Genomic DNA, 21,504 nt, shown 5'->3' with positions numbered 1-21,504 from the left:
CTACTGAAATGTTATTGCGGTTTTATTTTTCAGAATGACACAATGAAGGCAGGAGAATTTACTGAATCAGAGTTTAGGACATTCCTGATGAATCTTTGCCCAAGACCAGAAATATATGAAATATTTACCTCTTAGTAAGTTTGTTTTTGATGTCTTGAGAGTGATGTCAAGTTAGCTGTAATCCTGATATTGCACACATAGTCTACTGTTGGAAGATAATTGTTTTTGCCTGTCTTGGAAATAAAGGTCCATAAGTACTTGAACATTGTGAGAGGGTGATGTGGGGATGATATGAGTACATATTAAAATAATATTTAGCCAATATCAGATTATTTTCATGACGTAGCTCTATGACGGTCCTGTCATGCACTGTAAGAATTAAAAAGAGCAGCTTTTTACTGTAATCGTTCTACTGTATTGCAGCAGTGCCAAGGCAAAGCCCTACATGACGAAGGAGGACCTGACCAAGTTTATCAACGAAAAGCAGCGCGACTCCCGGCTGAACGACGCGCTGTTCCCCCCGCTGAAGCCAGACCAGGTCAAGAGCCTGATTGAGAAGTACGAGCCGGCTGCTTCAAACAAGCACAGGAGTGAGTCACATTCACAGCAGAGGCGCTGCTCTGGGTTTTTACTTACACACACTGCTCTGAGGGCCATTCACCTTATTGAGAGTATTCGAAGCTGGGGATCTATGGAGGACCCTGTTTGTGTCTGTTTGTACCTAAATGGACTTTCATTTTTAAATGTACACACTATTAAAAATGTTTTTTTTAGCATTTTTAGGTGTTTATTGCAGATAGAGAAGAATACAATAGGGTTTTATAAAGTGACTTCCATGAAACACCTTAAAAAATAAAATTTGGCACAGATGCTGACTCCCTGATTGGGAGCACGGTGCCTTAAGGCCTTACCTCCCACAGTTTTGAACCAAGCCTTCAGGATAGTCAGTAACCCCGCTGTAGAAGAGTGTAAAGAATGGGCTGGAACATATTCAGACAGCATATCTGAAAGGATCCTACAGGTCAACAACAAGATCTTAGTCAATCCTAAATGAAACAGGCAGCCAATGAAGGCTTCTCAAGAACGGTGCATTATGCTCTGTAGCCCCAGTACGAGTCAAGATTCGGGCAGCAGAATTCATAACCAAGTGGAGTTTAGACCAGTGAGCAGCGAGTTACAGTAATCCAGTAGTGAAGAAATAAATTCATGGACCAGGGTTTCAGCAGAGCCTTGGTCTAAAACTTTTCATATCTTTTCAATATCGTTTAGAAACACAGAATTTCGCTATTGGCTCAAACCCAATTAACAACACTGATGAGCCTGTATCAAACTACTTACTGTATAAGACTGGTAGTCTACAAACTCTCCCCAGTGCATTCATAATGAGTAATATAATACGTTTGTTAGTGTTTAATGTTAAAACCTGTGAAAGCCTGTATAATACCAATAATAGTTTGCAGATTTTAATGTTTTTATATAAAGCTATTGAAAGACTACCCTCTTGTGGTGAAACATATGTATGGCAGTATTGCATTTCTCCTGATAGAACGGGTGCAGTGATTGAGTACAGTATACACAGAAAAACAACAAAACAAGAAAGGGCAAAATGGGTTATAACACGGTATACACACACATGCAAAAATACAGGAAGAGCAGTCTTAAATGATTGGGGGGGGGGGGGCAGGCAGCAAAGTTAGACCTATACAATCTTCTTTCTACCACTTCAGGGAAACACATATATATGATAGCCCTTCTAAGTGAGTAGCTTTATCCTAGTAATATGCCCTTCAGTGTTTTATGAACAACAAAACACATCTACAAAATGAACCCATTCTAAATATTACATTAATAGGGTCCTGCTGTTCACACTGCTGTCGTTCGATTACAGGCCACATATCACCAGAAGGACTGCTCTTTTACTTATATGGCTCTGAAAACTACGTGGTCGACCCTGAAAAGGTGATTCTTCACCAGGATATGATGCAGCCAATACCACACTACTACATCAAGTCCTCACACAACACCTACCTCACAGGTACTTCACAAACTGGTGTACTGTAGTCTTGTTTGAAGGTATGTAGAACAACCCTCTGTTCCTTGCTGGTCCTCACTGGTTATAGAGGAGTTCTTCAATAATCTGTGCCGGACAGCACTGAGGAAATGTGCCGGGCCTCTGGAAAGGAACTCTGATAGATGTAGACCAACAAGGAGTAGAGGGCTGTTCTGTAGTGATGTATCTTGAGATAATTATCAAAGCAAAGAAGACATTTAAGAAACTAGAAAATAAACTGTGACTGGGCAGGAGGTGAAAACAGGCACTGAAGCTAATAAAGAGTAGGGGACACAAAACCCTTGTGATTATTATTATTTATTTCTTAGCAGAGGCCCTTATCCAGGGCGACTTACAATTCTTACAAGATAACACATTATTTTTACATACAATTACTCATTTATACAGTTGGGTTTTTATTGGAGCAATCTAGGTAAAGCACCTTGCTCAAGGTTACAGCAGCAATGTCCCCCACCTGGGATTGAACCCACGACCCTCCGGTCAAGAGTGCAGAGCCCTAACCACTCCTCCACACTGCTGCCCCATTGTGAACCTAGTCTATCAATCAGACTTCATGCATTTATAATCTACTGTAGCAGCAATTAAAATACAGGCTTCAATGTTTAAGGGTTATATGATACTAATACGAATGCCTTGGTGAAAAAAATCAAATAACCTTGATAGCCTTTGATTTCTGTCCCACAGAGTTTATTTTGTTTTTTTTCACAAAGCTAACATCTAGTGTTTGATCCGTTTCTAGCGGGGCAGTTTTCAGGAATCTCTTCCCCAGAGATGTACCGACAGTGCCTCCTCGCAGGGTGCCGCTGCCTGGAGCTTGACTGCTGGAAGGGAAAGCCACCAGATGATGAGCCGATCATCACTCACGGGTTCACCATGACAACGGAAATTCTGTTCAAGGTAGAGACAGTCTGTCCAAGCAGTCAAATGGAACAATTACCTCGTCAATCATCGATTCGGAGAGATACAAAAATAATTCATAAATATTGCTGGTACAGAGAAAATGGAGCCCTCTGAATCTTGCCTATGCTACATTTTTTATGTTTTCCTCCACATCCCCCATTCCTAATCAGCTAATGCCAGACCTAAATAGTTAAAATATTTACTTTTGGAGATTACACTTACTTTTGTTTAAGACCAAACCTGTTTACATTATACAGTGCCTTGCGAAAGTATTCGGCCCCCTTGAACTTTGCGACCTTTTGCCACATTTCAGGCTTCAAACATAAAGATATGAAACTGTAATTTTTTGTGAAGAATCAACAACAAGTGGGACACAATCCTGAAGTGGAACGAAATTTATTGGATATTTCAAACTTTTTTAACAAATAAAAAAATGAAAAATTGGGCGTGCAAAATTATTCAGCCCCCTTAAGTTAATACTTTGTAGCGCCACCTTTTGCTGCGATTACAGCTGTAAGTCGCTTGGGGTATGTCTCTATCAGTTTTGCACATCGAGAGACTGAACTTTTTGCCCATTCCTCCTTGCAAAACAGCTCGAGCTCAGTGAGGTTGGATGGAGAGCATTTGTGAACAGCAGTTTTCAGTTCTTTCCACAGATTCTCGATTGGATTCAGGTCTGGACTTTGACTTGGCCATTCTAACACCTGGATATGTTTATTTGTGAACCATTCCATTGTAGATTTTGCTTTATGTTTTGGATCATTGTCTTGTTGGAAGACAAATCTCCGTCCCAGTCTCAGGTCTTTTGCAGACTCCATCAGGTTTTCTTCCAGAATGGTCCTGTATTTGGCTCCATCCATCTTCCCATCAATTTTAACCATCTTCCCTGTCCCTGCTGAAGAAAAGCAGGCCCAAACCATGATGCTGCCACCACCATGTTTGACAGTGGGGATGGTGTGTTCAGGGTGATGAGCTGTGTTGCTTTTACGCCAAACATAACGTTTTGCATTGTTGCCAAAAAGTTCGATTTTGGTTTCATCTGACCAGAGCACCTTCTTCCACATGTTTGGTGTGTCTCCCAGGTGGCTTGTGGCAAACTGTAAATGACACTTTTTATGGATATCTTTAAGAAATGGCTTTCTTCTTGCCACTCTTCCATAAAGGCCAGATTTGTGCAGTATACGACTGATTGTTGTCCTATGGACAGAGTCTCCCACCTCAGCTGTAGATCTCTGCAGTTCATCCAGAGTGATCATGGGCCTCTTGGCTGCATCTCTGATCAGTCTTCTCCTTGTATGAGCTGAAAGTTTAGAGGGACGGCCAGGTCTTGGTAGATTTGCAGTGGTCTGATACTCCTTCCATTTCAATATTATCGCTTGCACAGTGCTCCTTGGGATGTTTAAAGCTTGGGAAATCTTTTTGTATCCAAATCCGGCTTTAAACTTCTCCACAACAGTATCTCGGACCTGCCTGGTGTGTTCCTTGTTCTTCATGATGCTCTCTGCGCTTTAAACGGACCTCTGAGACTATCACAGTGCAGGTGCATTTATACGGAGACTTGATTACACACAGGTGGATTCTATTTATCATCATTAGTCATTTAGGTCAACATTGGATCATTCAGAGATCCTCACTGAACTTCTGGAGAGAGTTTGCTGCACTGAAAGTAAAGGGGCTGAATAATTTTGCACGCCCAATTTTTCAGTTTTTTATTTGTTAAAAAAGTTTGAAATATCCAATAAATTTCGTTCCACTTCATGATTGTGTCCCACTTGTTGTTGATTCTTCACAAAAAATTACAGTTTCATATCTTTATGTTAGAAGCCTGAAATGTGGCAAAAGGTCGCAAAGTTCAAGGGGGCCGAATACTTTTGCAAGGCACTGTATGCATGGTATTTTACTTAAGTTCCCAAGCATAACCATGACTTCTGAGAGGAAATATCTTACAATACTGAAGTGCGTAACTACTATACAAGAAGAACTAATACAATCCAGCGATTATATGACAGGGATCTTTGAAGGTCATGGAGGTTGTATTTACTTACTTTAATTCAAAATTATCAGTATAAAAACCATAATGACTTGTTTTTTGTGTGTGTTTCCATGACAGTTCCCCTAAATGGATACAGAAAATTTCCTTTTTTTGGAGTACAGTACTCCAAAAATCTCTAGGCCTGAGTAAAGTGCCGCCTTCTTTGAGACAGCATGAAAAGCCATTTCAGACATTGTTGTTTTTAACAGCTTCACACCGTTATTTCTGCTGTGCACTGAAACCATAATTGCTGGTTCAAAATGGCTTTCCTGCTCCATTTTTGTTTTGGTAAAATATACCCCGAAGAATCTCCTGTTGCTCACTTTGTTGTATTTTTTATAATTTGTTCTTACTTCTGGCAGGATGTTATTGAGGCCATCGCAGAGTGTGCTTTCAAAACCTCTCAATACCCAGTGATCCTGTCTTTTGAGAACCATGTTGACTGGTGAGATTGAAGGGGGTTTTTTTTTCAAATCAGGCATGAGGAACATCCAATCTCTTGTGAATGTCAACACAAGTTTCTTGAGTTTTAAACTTTTAGACAAAGTAGAATCTCGCTGGTCTTAAGATAGCAGAAACCAAACTTCAGTATTACATTTACATTTATTTAATACATGTTCAAAACATTTACAGCTGTCTCTGTATTTTTTATTCACATGTTTATTATGCAATCTTTTACGTGATAAAGTATGAGACGCATAAGACAAAGACTAGACATTTTTATTATAGTACAGATTTACAATCAATACTTTAAATAAATCAGCAATCTGAACTGGATCTGGTACCACTGGCTCAGAGTACTGAGAGTCCACTATATGTATCATTTGGGAAACAGAAAATATATAGCCAACCCCTGTCTATACCAGTGATAGAATAACATACCATTGTATGTTCTCTTTCTCTTGTATCTATTTTCTTTCATTAGTGCCAAACAGCAAGAAAAGATGGCAGAGTACTGCAGGACAATATTTGGAGATGCCTTGCTCACAGATCCACTGGAAAACTATCCGGTGAGTAGAAAGATTAGGCACTAATGGAATGCAGTCATGAGTTTTAGTCATGTGGTTCCCTTTCACAAGTCAATACTGTATGTTTCAAAGTTTCTTTTGTTTCATATTGTTAAAGCTCAGTTTTAAAGAATAATTATTTACCAATAAAAAACAGGATCTCACAACAGATGACTTTTTCATTCTTGTTATGTGTGTCTAATTGTATACGACAGCTGAAGCCAGGGCATCCCGTACCATCTCCTGCAGAACTAATGGGGAAAATCCTGATCAAGAACAAAAAAAATCAGCCTCAGAAGAATGCTCATGCCCATCCACACACCCATCCACACACCACCCACCCAGCACACCATGCCAGTACAGATGAACTCAACAGCAGCACAAACCCGCATCATGGCCATGGTATGTTTCACAGAAAAGATACTCAGCCCGCATTTCCTTTTAAGGTTCTTGATTTTTTAAATAAAAAAGTGATGCTTCCAGTCTGTGGATGTAGAAAAATATATATATATAGTAGCAATCCCATTACATTGTGATGTCCCTTTATATCAAAAGTGGAAGAGTGTCCTGTATTTTGCAGGATGTATGGATTTGGAATCCTAATCAAAGTCAAAAGTCAAAGAGATTCTGATATAATGTAAGACAACAGGCTTGTCTAGTGGTGTGTTTTTTCTGTATATCCCTGTAACTGTTGCTTCTCTCTGTCAGAGGCAGCTCATCACGATCATCACGATCATCAAGATCATCAAGATCATCACGATCATCAAGATCATCAAGATCATCACGATCACCATGATGATCACGACGACCACGACGATCATGACCATGATGAGGAAATGATGAAGAACTCCGATGAGGTGCTGTAGAGTGCAACACAAATCAACACACTCCTCAAACCTCTTTTCAATTGCGATTTTAATCTTTCAGATTCCAGTGCATACAATTGTACCTCGTTGTCTTGTAATACATGGTGAACAATCATTTCCTTAGACACTTTTACAGTCTTATTATACATGGTGGTGGCGCAAGACCTGTGTAGAATAAGATTGTCCATCTAGAATAAGGTTGATGATAAAATTGCTTACCACAGTTATTAAAAACAAACTCTCCCACCAGTACATAAACACTACAAAACACAGTCAATACCAAAAAAAGCCAATAATGGCTTGTGGATTTAAAGTTTTATCAGCAGAAGACAGGGAGAAATTTGTGGAAGAGCAGAATGACGCAATTACTCAGCCACATACCCTCCTTGGGATGCTAGACTGATGGCCCTCAGGAAGCAGGCTCTTAAGTGACAAGGAAATCATCCAGCTCCACCATCAAACAAAGCCAAGCAAATGTTCTACGCCGATTCTTAGTAATATAGTTTTCCTGTGCCTCCTCGCCCCGCACAAAAAATGTGTAAAATTAATTGTTAAAAATGATTTTACAATTTCTGTTTTCCAATGTTATTCCCAATATGTCTTCAGCTGTTAAAAAAACGAACACTGCTAGGTTTACAATTCTACTCAGCCTTATTATGCACATTTGGGTGTACATTACTTGTACTTGTCTATCAGTGAATGCTACAGTGTAACAAAAAAAAATAAACTTTAACCTTTTTTGTCAACATACTACAGTAGCTTTCAAAAGCAATCATGGATGCTAACGTTTTGAAGTGTTTACTTTTACCCATCAGGGAACAGCAGGCCAAGAAGTAAAAGCTGTCGAGGCAATGTCTTCTTTGGTGAACTACATCCAGCCAAACAAGTTTATTTCTTTTGAGAATGCGAAAAGTAAGTCTACTTGTTTCTTCCTGATGTTTTGCATGTTATTCTTGTAGGCTGTTGTTTATATTGTGCCTGCTGAGCTGTAACTGAGCTTGAAGATGTCAAGTTAGCAGATACATTTGTATTTGTCTCAAGATTGTTAGTATCAAGTCATGGGAAATGTAAGCAAACTGGGTGTACAAGGTCCGAACTATGCAAGAATGTAGGAAACAGACACCAAGGAACTATATATTAATACAAATCTGATTCTGGGACACAGAAGCTTTGTAGTTGTGAGTTATGATTAAAGGTGCTGATTTATGCTTAAATTGTTCATAAACTGTATTGATTGCTAGGTTCCCAGTACAGCACTAATTTGCTGATGGTAGATGCACTCTAAAGCCAACAGGTCTTCAGAACCATGACACTTTAAACGGCAGCATAAGTTTCAAGCAGCCGAAGTCCAAAATGTATTTAAAACAATAATTGTCAGAAGTTATTTTCCCAGACTAACATCAGTGTAAAATGTATTCCATTACGGTAAATGTATGGGATATAAAACCATTCATTGAGCCTGCTAATCTTTTTTTCCAACTATTTCTTTAACCTCAGAAAAGAACCGCAGCTATGCAGTCACCTCTTTTGTGGAGACTAAAGGGGGAGATCTGGCTACCAAGTCTGCGGTGGAATTCGTGAAGTATCCTTTTGAAATGCATTGTGCCGTTCCTGCCTACTAAATAGACTTTGCTGCCAAATGGTCTAGTTTTTAGTTTTTATGATGAAATAGATTTTGAGTATATATGAATGTGTATTCACCAGTTCACAAAAGTTCATCTCACATTTAGTCTATTCAACAGTCATTATAAACTTAACACTTAACATCCAGCAGATGTTTAAAAAATATATATATATGTGTATCTCGTGCACACAAGATATATTAATTTGTGTGCACGATATATATTTTTTCCCCACGGTTTTTCCCGGGCTCCGTACATTGTCAACCAAGATAACATGAAAATGTCATTTTAAAGAGCCTGTGATTGATGTTATAAAGTTTCTATACAAAGTAATGAATTAGTTATAACAAGAGGCAGATGAGTCGAATCTACCCCAAAGGGACCAGGATGGACTCCTCCAACTACAACCCTCAGCTGTTCTGGAATGCTGGATGCCAGATGGTGGCGCTCAACTATCAGACCATGGGTGATCAGTGCTTCTCATTCTCACTGGCTATCTTTACATGGGAATTGCATGGCAAAAGTTGATGTAGTCACCTATTGCACATTTAAAATGTGCACTTTGTGTTTCTATTGTGACATAATGTCACTGACACTTGTTCGTGTAGAATCCTACAGTAGCTAGCACAGTATTTTAATGTTTACTTAAAGGCAGCACACTTGCACTCTATCAGATTTTTATTTAGGCGTATTTTTTTCAAACACGCACATCATCTTTAGCACATCATACTCTAGCCGTCCCCGTTTTTTAACTTATGTAGACATTTAGCATCATGTACAAAACAAACAAAATGACCAAGTGCAACTGCAGCCCCATGTCTGACAAATTATCCTATACTGATGGCTAGCTCCCTGTTTTCAAAACAAGTTCTGCATCGTTCGTCATTGCAACAGAACATAGAAATAGGCCACTAGAGGTCAGTGCAGCTAAAGAAATAAAGGCTCTCAATGTGATTTTAAAGCTTTTTGTCTTTTTATGGTTTTACACTATTATCAGAAGTATAACACCTTATATCTAGTAATACGATTTGAAATAACATGATTTCCTTCTTTACCAGATTTTCCAATGCAGCTGAATATGGCCATGTTCGAGTACAACGGCAGAACTGGCTGGCTCCTCAAACATGATTTTTTGCGTCGATCTGACAAGACATTTGACCCTTTTTCTGACAGAATCGACTTCATTGTGGCAAACACTGTCTCAATCAAGGCAAGTATCTCACCCCAGGTACATTTTCTCACATGTGGGACCAGGCGAAAAAATGATTTTTTACAGTTTAACCGTCATTGCTCCGCATTAGAAAGCAGACTTTTTTTGTTTGTGTTGTCGTTGTTTATAGGTGCAGTGATATAACTCACTATTGTTCCCTGGAATCAGTTATGCTGCTATGTAACTGCATTATTAGGAGGTTATAATTATCATCAGAAAGCTGTTGGGCTTACTCAGATCAAAGCAGACAGTGCTGTCTTCTGCCTGTCAGTGTTTAGGATTAATAGATCGCTTGTATTTCTAAATGCTCCATTTCTGCCCCACCCCCCAACAGATATATTCTGGCCAGTTCCTGTCTGACAAAAATGCGAAGACAGGAGTTGAGGTGGAGGTGATAGGTCTGCCCGGTGACCCGAAACGCAAATACAAGACAAAGTGGTCTGCGGCACACAACTCCATCAACCCTGTGTGGAATGAAGAGCCCTTTGTGTTTGAGAAGGTGCGGTCTTCTCTTTTTTATGCTTTTATTTATTGAGCCTGTTGCCATTTTAAGGTTCCCTTCGTGTCAGTTACTTCATAAAGCTTCTGCCGCCACAAAGTCAAATCCTTGTATCTCAGGAACCATTTTAGGTAGCGACTTCATATCTGCAGATACTGTAATCCCTGCATGCTGACTGTGTTGCTGGCAATGACACTGCCTGCCATATCGAGGTAATGTGACTAGTTCTATTTCTGCTGTAATAATAATAATAATAACTTTAATTTTATTATAGCGCCTCAAGGCGCTGTACAAAGCAAAACAATCAAACACAAATCAACACTACAAAACACAATCAGTAAAAAAAAAAAAAGTATATAAATACATAATGTAAAATACAATAAAATAGGTAAATATAAAGATAAAATCGATCATCATAAAAGTACAGTATATTGTAATAAACAGTGCAGGCTGCAGTAGAGTCAAAGAGTTAAGAAAATACAGCGGAGAATAAGTGTGCCTTAAGGGTATTTTTAAATTTGGCTGCTGTTGTGGATTCTCTAATGAAAGTTGGTAATGAGTTCCAAAGAAAAGGAGCAACACAACTAAAACTACACCCTCCATATAGACCGTTCAAAAATATATCCTATTGACAGTGTCGCTACATCTTGTTTAAATATTTTTTGTCCAGCCCCTGTATATTGAAATATCTTATCTCAATAAATCATTCATTCATTATGTATACTGTTCTCCAGTAGATGTAGTCTTTTGTTCCCCATTTTTCCACATTCAATAACTGATCCGAATAATTGATTGTGTGAACAGATTCTGATGCCGGAGATGGCCTTCTTGCGTATTTGTGTTCATGAAGAACATGGAAAGTTCATTGGACACAGAATAATCCCTGTCCATGCTCTGCGATCAGGTAATACTAACCTAATGGAAGTGACAAGGAAATAAAGACCTGCTGTATGTGGCACTGATCCTATTCTATCGCAGCATGAGAAAAAAAGTGCTGCTTTGGCTGTGGTTGTGCTCTATTGTAAGATTTTATATTAGAAAAAAAAACCAAACATGGCACCTTTTAATGGCAGAGGTACTTTCTCCTTACACTGCCAGCTGTAGTCTGCATTATTGTGTTTAGTGCAACTATTCTGATTTGCATGCATCTTTAGTTTAATGAAATCCAGCTCCTAAGCAGGTCAAGGTTATGATGCAGCAGTTATGCCCGAGTTCCACGAAATCGTCTGGGCTTTTTTTTTTTCTTTTGTTTTAGGTCTAAAACCCACCATAAATGTGACAAACAAGCACTAGTGTGGAGTATTCTGTCACTTGGCAGCTCGCCATTGCTACCTTGTCACACTTTTAGGCACCTAAGTGCCTTTCCAATGGCCTGTAAGCTAGGCAACATTTGTAGGGAGGAAACCACTGCCCTGCCTCTACCAGTAAAGATCACAGGGACCTTATTTGACAGTTGCCTAGTTTACCTAAATGAAAACTGTCTTTCCAATTCGATTTCTCTATTTCAGGATTCCACCACATATGCCTGCGAAGTGAGAGTAACATGCCATTGGACCTGCCAGCTCTGTTTGTCTACATCGAGGTGAAGGATTACATCCCTGCCTCTTTTGCAGGTAACTGATCTAACCTACATAGATTCAAACTGTACAGCTTGCATGCAGGCCATAATGTGGGCAAATGCGATTTTGTTCTTACACTGTTTCTGAAAGAAATGTCAATATTTTGATGTATTATGTCAATGTATTTTGTTGTAAAATTCAAGTTTGAATAACTTTGCTATTTTTACAGTGGATAACAGTTTAAACTCCCAATCTGCACACTGGTCCCCTTATCAGTCTACTGAAGAACGTATTTTTAGTGTTTATTTAAGAATAAGGGCTAAGTTTGAGAATATTTTGCGTACTTTCATACAAATGTTTACCTATTAACCATGTATGACGTCCTATGCAATATGTCTTTTATAAATGCTAGGCATACATATTTTTAGATTTCACAGACCTCCTATCAAATCCCACTAAAGAAGATAAGAAAGTAGTTAAACCGGTAAGTGTGTGTTTTTGAAAGTTCTGTTACAAGCACATTACAGTATGTCCCTGCAGTTCAAGAAAAGCAAGCTAGTTTATGGATGTAGAGGTTATTCCTTAGTTTACTTTAAATGTTTCAGAGCTGGTAAATCAAACAAACGAACAAACAAACAAAAAAATTAAAAACCAAACAACTGATCCAAGTTGACTATTCCTTGGTTCATAATGGCTGCAGCATTTTACTGCAATAACAGCATCATGCACCTTAAATATTTATAAATTAAAAATATTTTATATTATTCCAAATCTGCCTTAACTGGTATACAGTAAAGGACACTCAGGTAACTATCCTTTTTTTTACCAGGCTCCTGTTCAGAAACCACCTGCTGAGACCTCAAACAACAATCCTCCAGAGACACCAAGTACTCCAGGGAATAAACTGGACACAGGTCAGTTAAAGACCTCATATTAGTTGTCCATCAATTTTTTTTCTGTATGTTGCTTCTATTCAATAGGTGGCAGTGGGGGGCTATTGATTTAGAGGGTCTGTAACAACAGATACCACAAGTGCAATCCTTCAGAAATGTGTTTCACATTATCTTATCCAATCAGCAGGTCGAACAAAGGGGGATGTTTGCATATATTCTGTCTGTATTAGACATTTACCTGGGAATTACAGTGGTTACAAAGCAGAAGAGAATCACAAGCACAAAAATAATTTAACAATATACAAAAGACAGCAAAGCCATAAGCATTGGATTATCATTTTCTAGTCAAAACAATAATGTTGTTTTCATTAAAAAAAAATCAGCTTTCTTTTAAAATGTATCCCAAATACTCACCATCTCTATACCTGCACTGTATGAACATACTGTCATATTTTTTTGTACATACTTTCCATTGCTGATAAAACTAAATCCTATGTTTTGTATCCCATGCTGCTGTGTGATTTTAGCTGTTCCTGACCCGCCAGCTGATTCCTCTGCTGCTCCTGATGTTGCTGCTGCCCCCACTCCCACTCCGATCCCAGCCCCTCGTGCAGCCCCTCGTGCAGCCCCTCGTGCAGCCGCCCCTGCAGCCCCCCCTGAAGCCACCACTGCAGCCCCCCCTGAAGCCACCACTGCAGCCCCCCCTGAAGCCACCCCTGCAGCCCCCCCTGAAGCCACCCCTGCAGCCCCCCCTGAAGCCACCACTGCAGCCACCCCTGCAGCCCCCCCTGCAGCCCCCCCTGAAGCTACCCCTGCAGAAACTCCTGCAGAAACCCCTGCAGCCACCCCTGCAGAAACCCCTGCAGCCACCCCTGCAGCTCCCCAAGAGCCTTCTAAACCTTCTCCAGGTATTTCATACCCACAGCTGTAAACCACTCGCACTGTAGCCTTAAGTCAATTTTGGCTGATACATGCATAGTAGATTTAAATTGCAAATTACTCAGGGGGTAGTGAGGTGGGTTATACTTTTCCAATAAGTTTTAGAAAATGTTAGAATCCCATACAACTAAGATTACAAAATAATCTTTTTACTACTTATCTGTTATAACCAGAATAACCAGAATCATATATCTGGGGTGGGTGCTGTAATGATGTATTAACTTATTCCTAGCTGTGGTATCAAGTAGCTGTTGACAAACTGCAAGAGACATTTTCTCGAGAATTAGATTTTAATTTAATGGAGACATGCAATTTTATCCAGTTTTTGTCAGCCCTAGAGGAAATGCTCTCACATTGCAGATCAAATTTATCCTAGCTATGTTATTGGAATTTTTAAATTCCTTGAATGAAACCTTAAAACCCACTCCATGTCATTTATTAGTATTTGGTTTTAAATACTCAACACTATCGATAAAATGGGTGACCTGAAATTTTTTTTTTTTTATCTGTACTTCTTAGGAATCTCACCTAAACGGTAGATAATTTTAGCCAGAATAGACAATAGTACTGGTCTCACTGGAGGCTTCTTGAATGGGTTCTTGTGCATGTAGTCAGTCAACTTGTGTTCTTTTCATAGAGCCACCTACAGCAACCATTGAGGAGCTAAAACAACACAAAAACTTTGTGAAAATCTCACGAAAACACGAGAAGCAGATAAAAGACCTGGAGAAGAAGTATCAGAAAAAAGGGGATGACCTGGTTAAGAAATACAACAAAATGTTTGCAGCTCTTCAGAACCAGCTCAAAAAGAAAGCAGGTTCTTTGAAGAAAGGGTAACCTGCTATCACTATTGCCATCCTGAAAATGACATTTATAAGAAATGAAAACATTCACTTAGAGGAAGTATTTGCCCTGCCCTTAGAGGAAGTATTTGCCTTTTTTTTACCAATAGCCTGCCTGTGTGTTTCTTTGCCAAACTTAACTTCACATTACAATGGGACACCTTCCCTTCTTAAGATGTGTTAATAACATGCTGTAGGATTGGTTGGCAATGCTTCAGTCCTTTCCTGTTGCCTCAGAATGGTTTGACAGCTAGTCTCTGATTTTTATTGGCAGTGACACCCCAGACTCTGCCCCTGCCCCAGACCCCAAGGTGGCAGAGCTGAAGGAGAAACTCAAGACTGAGTTGACACAGCTGCGGGAGGAACAGTACGATCTCATCAAGAAAAAGAAAGAAGAGCACAGTGCAGAGGTGCCTAACTTTTAGGGAAATAAACAATCACATTCAATTTAGGTTATGAGTATAATGCATTTCTAAACTTTATAAATGTTTTATAAAGAAAAAAAGCCACATTTAGCCACCCCTGCTAAAGTTGAAGGATAATTATAAACCACACAGATCCGTTTTAGGCAGAATCAAAGTACAGAGACTAAACCTAGTGGTATTGCATCCCAATGCAATCCGGTACAAAAGAAATGAATCTATACATTTCTAGAAGCACATTTATTATTATTATTATTATTATTTATTTCTTAGCAGACGCCCTTATCCAGGGCGACTTACAATCGCAAGCAAATACAAATACATTCAAGTGTTACAATATAAGTCATACAATAAGAACATAGCTAAAGGATATTACGTTGGGTCATGAAGCATATCTGTAATTGTTGTTGATTTTCTAACCACGTCTGTTACTGTACATTATTTTAAAAGTGTGTCCTTTCTTTATTATGATAGCAATCTGTGAAGCTGCTGGAAACAGCGAAAGAAAAACATGCAATTGAGCTGAAAGCACTGAAGGAATCAGTTGACAGGTCAGGAATTTGTATCACTCATTTATTGTAGTACTACTGTGGATGGTAATAATGAATGAGGGAAAAAGCTCTCAATCAAAAACTAGTGAACTAAGGAATTGGGAAAGACACACTTGAGGCTTCTTGTTACTAAAAGTACACTCGCTTCACATGAGCTAATTAGCAACATTCTGCCAGCTGCTTTCAGGGCACAGTATTCCCTATGAAGGGCAACTTGACCTTCAGCATAACTAAATCATGCTTGCAAAAATAAAATGGCAAATGAGTCATTCCGTGGCCCTATCTGAGTGATTTGATTGGGTCTGTTGAGAAAATATTTAGTTTTTCAAATATTCTACCTCAAACTCCATGTAACCCATATCTGAACTTTACCATCAGAGTTCAGTTTAGTTGTGACTGCAGACCAGAAGACAAATATTTATGTATTTATCAATATATTTGGATCGATCTTTATTATTAACAACCTGGATCCCAACTAAGCTAGGTCAGCTAAACTGCATTGGGTCTGCTATCTGTTGAGAAGTGGAATCAGTCTGTGATCTGTTCAATGTTCTTAGTGAGTCCTCGTCAGACAGGCCACCACTGTACACATATTAGAGCAGGCACATTCACATACATGTGAATTACACTCTATTCTGAAGCAAACAAGCGCTATATGATAGTTACAAAATATAACCTATTACCATTATCCACAAAATACATGTATTCTGCATGTTCAAGATGGAACCACCAGATGCCAGTGTTGCTTAGGATGTTGTAAGACTAAAGGCTCAATCTTTTTTGTTTTTTAACCTACTACTTTTACCTGTGATGATTGTGAGCCCGCCAGCATTTCCTGAAAATCGATTGGATTAAATGAATAGGATTTTAAAGTTGCAGTGGCCCACAATCAAACATCTACACAGGCTTGTCTCAAGTAAATGGACACCCCATCTTATTTACATACAGCAACATGTGATTCCTTGGTGACCATCTATGACATTTCTCAGCTGTTTAGAGTTCAATGAACTGGACTTTATTAGAAAGGTGCCCACCCAGATTGTTTATATTCTTCAATGGCAGAGCTTCCCCTCTGAAACCTTCTCCCCGATTTGACACACGACACGGTCTTCTAGCTGTGATGTCACATATGTATATTATGTTACAGCTATCCCCTATGTGGCATTAGTATTGAATAACAATACAGCAAAATGAAATAGTAATAGGATGTATGTACATCCTGATTTTTGAAGGGGCTTTTTCATCTTCTGTAACTAAATGTTAATTATAAATTCCCTTGCTTCGACATGGTTCAACATTAGTTTCAACCACAGGTACATCCCCTATTAGAAATGTCTAAAATTAATATCTGCATACTATAATTCTGGAATGTATATGGTAAATTATTTTCATTAATTTGTTGTTACCTGGTACAAATAGGCTCCCAATAAATTATACGTGTCACATTATTGTATTTTATGCTTGTTACATATGTCTTTACCTTTGGAAAACATACTTTCATTTCTCTGCAGTGAAACTAAAACCAGGAAGAAGCAGCTTGAAGTGAAGCGAAATGAGAAGATAAGTGAAATGGTGAAGCCTGGTTCTGATAAAGCCACTCTGGAGAGGTGCAGAAACATTCATTCATTCATTTTGTATTGCAGCTGAACACATGGTGTGGCCCTGTACTGGCATAAGAAATGGGGGCCAAGACAGCTATGTGATGCCTCTCACAACACAAACACACACATAGGTTACCGATGTTGCTGCTTTTCTTTGCCAATAGCAGTTGTTTTTATGCTTGTCTAATACTTCATACTTACAGAATACAGAAACAAGCCCCACGTTCTTCTCAAGTAAGATAACTGGGTATATTTGCTTGCCCTTCACACACGTTTGTAGAGAAGCATTTTTACTGGAAACACCTTTAAAACCGGAAATGTTCACGTTATTTGCATTGCAGGATAAAAAAGGAGCTCAACACCACCTTTATCCAGGAAGTTGTTCAGATGACAACCGCAGTAAGTAGTGTCTAGCTGATTCTTTCACTTCCTGCTGAGAAAATGTTGGGTGTTATTCTGCTATTTCTGGAGGCACATACGTGCTGTTTTCAAACTCTATATCATTCTGCTGAAAAAGAAGTTAAGTAGCCATCATCAGTCACTGCCTGCCACTCTGTGGAAGTCCTGTGTTGTCTCTGGTCCTGCTTTAGGTAGTTATAGCCAAGATAGATTTAAAGCTGCTGTTATGCTTTTTTTTTATAGGTTAGAGAACATATTGTTGACCAGCAGGAAAAACTGGAGAAGAAACAAGCTGCCACTCTGGATGAGATCAAAGAGAAAACGGACAAGGTAAACATAGTCATCAGAGACCAACCAATTACTCAAGTGTCTATGGACATTGAGGTGTTTAACCTTTGTAGGACCACCCAGCATGGTAGTAGGCACGGGAAAATAACTTCATTCAACACAGCAGACCAGTAGTAAATATTTCAGCGATATGGTCATTTCATCAGTATGCACCACAAAGTAGTGAAACCCAATGGTCTATTGTGTGTGTGTTTTTTTGTTTTGTTTTTTAACTAATTATTTTCCAATATTCTCCCAATTTTGGAATGTCCAATTATTATTCAACCTGGCTCACCACTGCAACCCCCGAACTAACTCTGGAGAGACGAAGACGAGCACTCGCGTCCTCCGAGTGCTGTCAGTCGTCTGCTTTTTTTCACTCTGCAAACCCGCCGTGCAGCCATATCCACAACTTACAGCGTTGGAGGACCATGCAGTTCTGAATTGCATACAGGCCAGCCTACAGGCGCCCGGCCAGCCACAGGGGTTACTGGTGTGCGGTGAGGCAAGGACTCCCCAGCTGACCTAATCCCTACCCGGGCAGCGTTAAACTTCAAAGATTTGCCATGCAGTGTAGGCAATGTGTCTAGTAGAGTTTGGAATGTGAACTTGTTTAATGAGAACCAACAACAGCTGGGTTGAACTGGAGGTCTGTGGCGAGCTCAAGGTCACATGGTGAATCAGTAGATTACCTTTTATCTGAGCAGGATCTCCTGGTGAACAGGGCAGCTTTGTGTCATGTGATGCTGTGTAGTTATGGATTCTGTGGCTGTATGTGGCCAGACAAAATGGGATAAGGAAAAACACAATCCCATAAGGATCAATCCTGTTGTGCAGCTGTTAAGATGCTTGCTTGGCAATGGCAAGGTTTCATGCTCAGACTGTGGTACACTAATTCACATGCATTACCCCTAAACACTAGGCCAACCCCCCTCCCAGAAGTCCATTTCCATTTTTGCGCCATGCTCAAACAGACCTCTTCCATGATATTACTGCAAAATATCAGTCACAGAGAACAAAGGTCCTCCTTTTTCTTTTCTTTTTTCTAAGCAGATGTTGAGTTTCTATGGACTTGTGCATTCATCTCTACTGCTGTTGTGAGGCTAAAATTTAGGGCTTGCTTATTTATAATGTCCTTGATTTTGTTTGCTTTACGTTTAATGTTGTTCCGTAAAGTTAACTACACAGTTAAGCTTAATTCTCTGTTCTGGCATTCTGTTAACAGCATAAGCAGGATGTGAACACAGAGTTTGATGAGAAGATGAAAGCTCTCCCTAAGGACGTGGAAGAGGGTGTGAACAGCGTTGTCCGCCCATACTTTCCAGATGAAGTTGAGAAACCCAAGGAGAATGGATCACAGGTTGAAGGTCTATCTAATGAGGTGTATACAGGATAGATGCATTGGGATGCCATGTCCCCACTAGTCATAAGTTTGTTTTAATTACCTATATGTTTGCATTTATTTATTTGTTTATTTTTAATAGAAATCAAGTTCATAAGCTACGGTACAACATTTTTGGATAGTTTATGGGTTAGCAAGCTCACCGTTTATAAGAGGCGCCTATATGCACTGGGAATTAGAATTTGAATGGTGAGTTTTGAGGCCAAAACTGGCTCCTCATAACCTCAACTAAGCTATCCAGAGGGGCTATGTTTACAAGTTGTTTTGAGAAATTACAGCATTCTTTTTAAATCAAGCAAAGTTAATTGTTTTAAAAATCATTTATTTATACTAATAAAACAACATAAGGGTTTACATTATTTAAAAATATTGCTGCTAAGGGCTTTTAAATGAACAGAACTATGAACTATAAACCTATATTTTTAAGCTTCTCTTTACTGATGGGCACAACGAATACCATCCTAATCAAGGAGCATTACCTGCTGGATAATTAATAGAGACAACAGTTAAATGTCCCCAGCCAAAGGCAAGTGAAATGATCTAGTAGGTAATGTAAGTTACAGTGAGAGTTTACATTTTATAAAGGCCAGTGAGCTTCCAAGGTTGTAGGATACGGACTGTTCTACCTAACTGAAATAGACAATCTAGGTGGTCTCTAATACAGAACACTAGACAACACGTTTAATACTGTAAGAAGTACCAAAGTAACATTTATCATCAAACCCAGTCTATAGCAACCAAAGTAAAACAACCTCAATACCATTGCACTGCAAGACAAACAAATGATATGCACTCATTTTGGGCACTTGCAGAATAGTTAACTAGTGAAATTGTATAAACTGGTGAACAACAAAATAACTACTTCCTTTTCACAAATCTGTATGCTGCCAATAACTGGTCTAGAAACAGCACTGAACCATTAAATTACATTTTTGCCGCTTTTCAATTTTCAACTCTTCAGTGTAGCCATTCTCCTATTAAATTGTTGTGCCTGCGTGCTGTAATTAATCACATTATCTGTGGAAGAATGAATTGGTCTGAAGTAAGAGTTGATAAAATTGGACATCTACATATCTGTAATTGTTTGCTATGTAGAAGACATTATTAGAATTGTGTTTTGTTTTAGATATCAGGTTTTACTGATTTTCTTTTTAAACCTGTTACAAATATGCACTGACCCACTTCTATAACTTGAGCAATACATTGATTAGTTGCTTTTTGTTATAATTTCATACAATTGTTTATTATAAATCTACTTTTGAGTACAATATAGTAAAAAAGTGAGTAAAAAAATATATAGTTGCAACAATTAGAAGTTCCGGTATCACTTGCTACATCTTAAAACTCGACGTCGCTTTCACCTTATGATTGACAACCCCCCCCCCCACCCGTTCTAAATTTTGACGGGACTATATAACTGATAAGCCAATCAAAAGTTGTGTATTTAAATAATGAAAATGGCCTATATAAATGACTTGTAATGTTTCTTTGGGACTGTGATTAGAAGGAGATGAAGTTGTGGAGGTCAGATCAACCCCAGCAGATGTGAAGCCGCAGCACACAGAATCTAAAAATATTTTAAGTGATTCCGGTGAATGGATGATGAGTTACATAGAAAAACTAGGACAGCTTCAAGTTCTGTTGATGCACTATTAGGATTAAGAGGTATATAATTTCTCAATTATATGCATTTTTCTGCTGTGATCATACTTTTACTGAAACTCATGAAAAATGGTTGCTTCTCCCTTTTCATTGACAGTTTTTAACAAATCCACATTTTAGAGTCCTATTGAATGTTAATCAGAATATCAAAGGTTATGGTTACATACATTTTGTTAACATAATGGTATGTTTTAAATCCTATTTTAAACCCATTTTCAGCTAACATGTTTTAAAAGAGGGTTCCTAAAGGATTCTGTAGTTTAAATATAATGGTGGTGACTTTTTTAAACATTTAAACGTACACATAAAATATAGTTTCATAACAAATATTATAGACCTTTTTAAATAGGGGTAATTTCTCTTACTAAAGCACTGACTGAAGCTGTTTCAGGACAAATGTACTCAAATGTGCCAGGCTTTATAACTAAATGCTTAGCACCTGTCCTTAGAATAATAGTTTTCTTTCACAACCTTCCATCTATATATCATTTCAAATGTATGCACACTAAAGCTGCTAGGAAAAAGAGGAAAAAGGATGGTACAGAAAGATGAGATCCACATTGCCTAGAAAACTTCCTGTTACCATCCCGCATACCGTATAAACCGATTGTAATGATGGCTCCTGCAGTGACCAATCAAGGTGACATCCATCACACAACTTGTGTACTGTCTGCCTGGCATTCCCAGCACTTACAATTAC

The 21,504-nt window shown here is 38.8% G+C and overlaps 1 protein-coding gene across 1 annotated transcript in view; it reads left to right on the top strand.

The window, feature by feature from the left end:
- plcb2 (phospholipase C, beta 2) overlaps positions 1–21,088 on the top strand; it is a 36,915-nt gene extending 15,827 nt beyond the window's left edge. The window contains exons 8-32 of the mRNA XM_058992176.1: positions 34–134; positions 424–590; positions 1,889–2,035; positions 2,811–2,968; positions 5,366–5,448; positions 5,929–6,013; positions 6,226–6,412; positions 6,719–6,867; positions 7,692–7,788; positions 8,374–8,458; positions 8,840–8,964; positions 9,557–9,708; positions 10,043–10,207; positions 11,012–11,111; positions 11,716–11,820; positions 12,195–12,250; positions 12,596–12,680; positions 13,187–13,567; positions 14,236–14,431; positions 14,715–14,850; positions 15,337–15,413; positions 16,925–17,020; positions 17,356–17,413; positions 17,657–17,743; positions 18,966–21,088. Coding sequence (XP_058848159.1) covers positions 34–134; positions 424–590; positions 1,889–2,035; positions 2,811–2,968; positions 5,366–5,448; positions 5,929–6,013; positions 6,226–6,412; positions 6,719–6,867; positions 7,692–7,788; positions 8,374–8,458; positions 8,840–8,964; positions 9,557–9,708; positions 10,043–10,207; positions 11,012–11,111; positions 11,716–11,820; positions 12,195–12,250; positions 12,596–12,680; positions 13,187–13,567; positions 14,236–14,431; positions 14,715–14,850; positions 15,337–15,413; positions 16,925–17,020; positions 17,356–17,413; positions 17,657–17,743; positions 18,966–19,136 — 3,249 coding nt within the window. The 3' untranslated portion in view covers positions 19,137–21,088. The remainder of the gene's footprint in view (positions 1–33; positions 135–423; positions 591–1,888; positions 2,036–2,810; positions 2,969–5,365; positions 5,449–5,928; positions 6,014–6,225; positions 6,413–6,718; positions 6,868–7,691; positions 7,789–8,373; positions 8,459–8,839; positions 8,965–9,556; positions 9,709–10,042; positions 10,208–11,011; positions 11,112–11,715; positions 11,821–12,194; positions 12,251–12,595; positions 12,681–13,186; positions 13,568–14,235; positions 14,432–14,714; positions 14,851–15,336; positions 15,414–16,924; positions 17,021–17,355; positions 17,414–17,656; positions 17,744–18,965) is intronic.
- Positions 21,089–21,504: the final 416 nt, after the last annotated feature.

This window comes from Acipenser ruthenus, chromosome 18 (genome assembly GCF_902713425.1).
Source record: "Acipenser ruthenus chromosome 18, fAciRut3.2 maternal haplotype, whole genome shotgun sequence".
Lineage (NCBI taxonomy): Eukaryota > Metazoa > Chordata > Actinopteri > Acipenseriformes > Acipenseridae > Acipenser > Acipenser ruthenus.
This window is presented reverse-complemented; position numbering and strand designations above follow the sequence as displayed.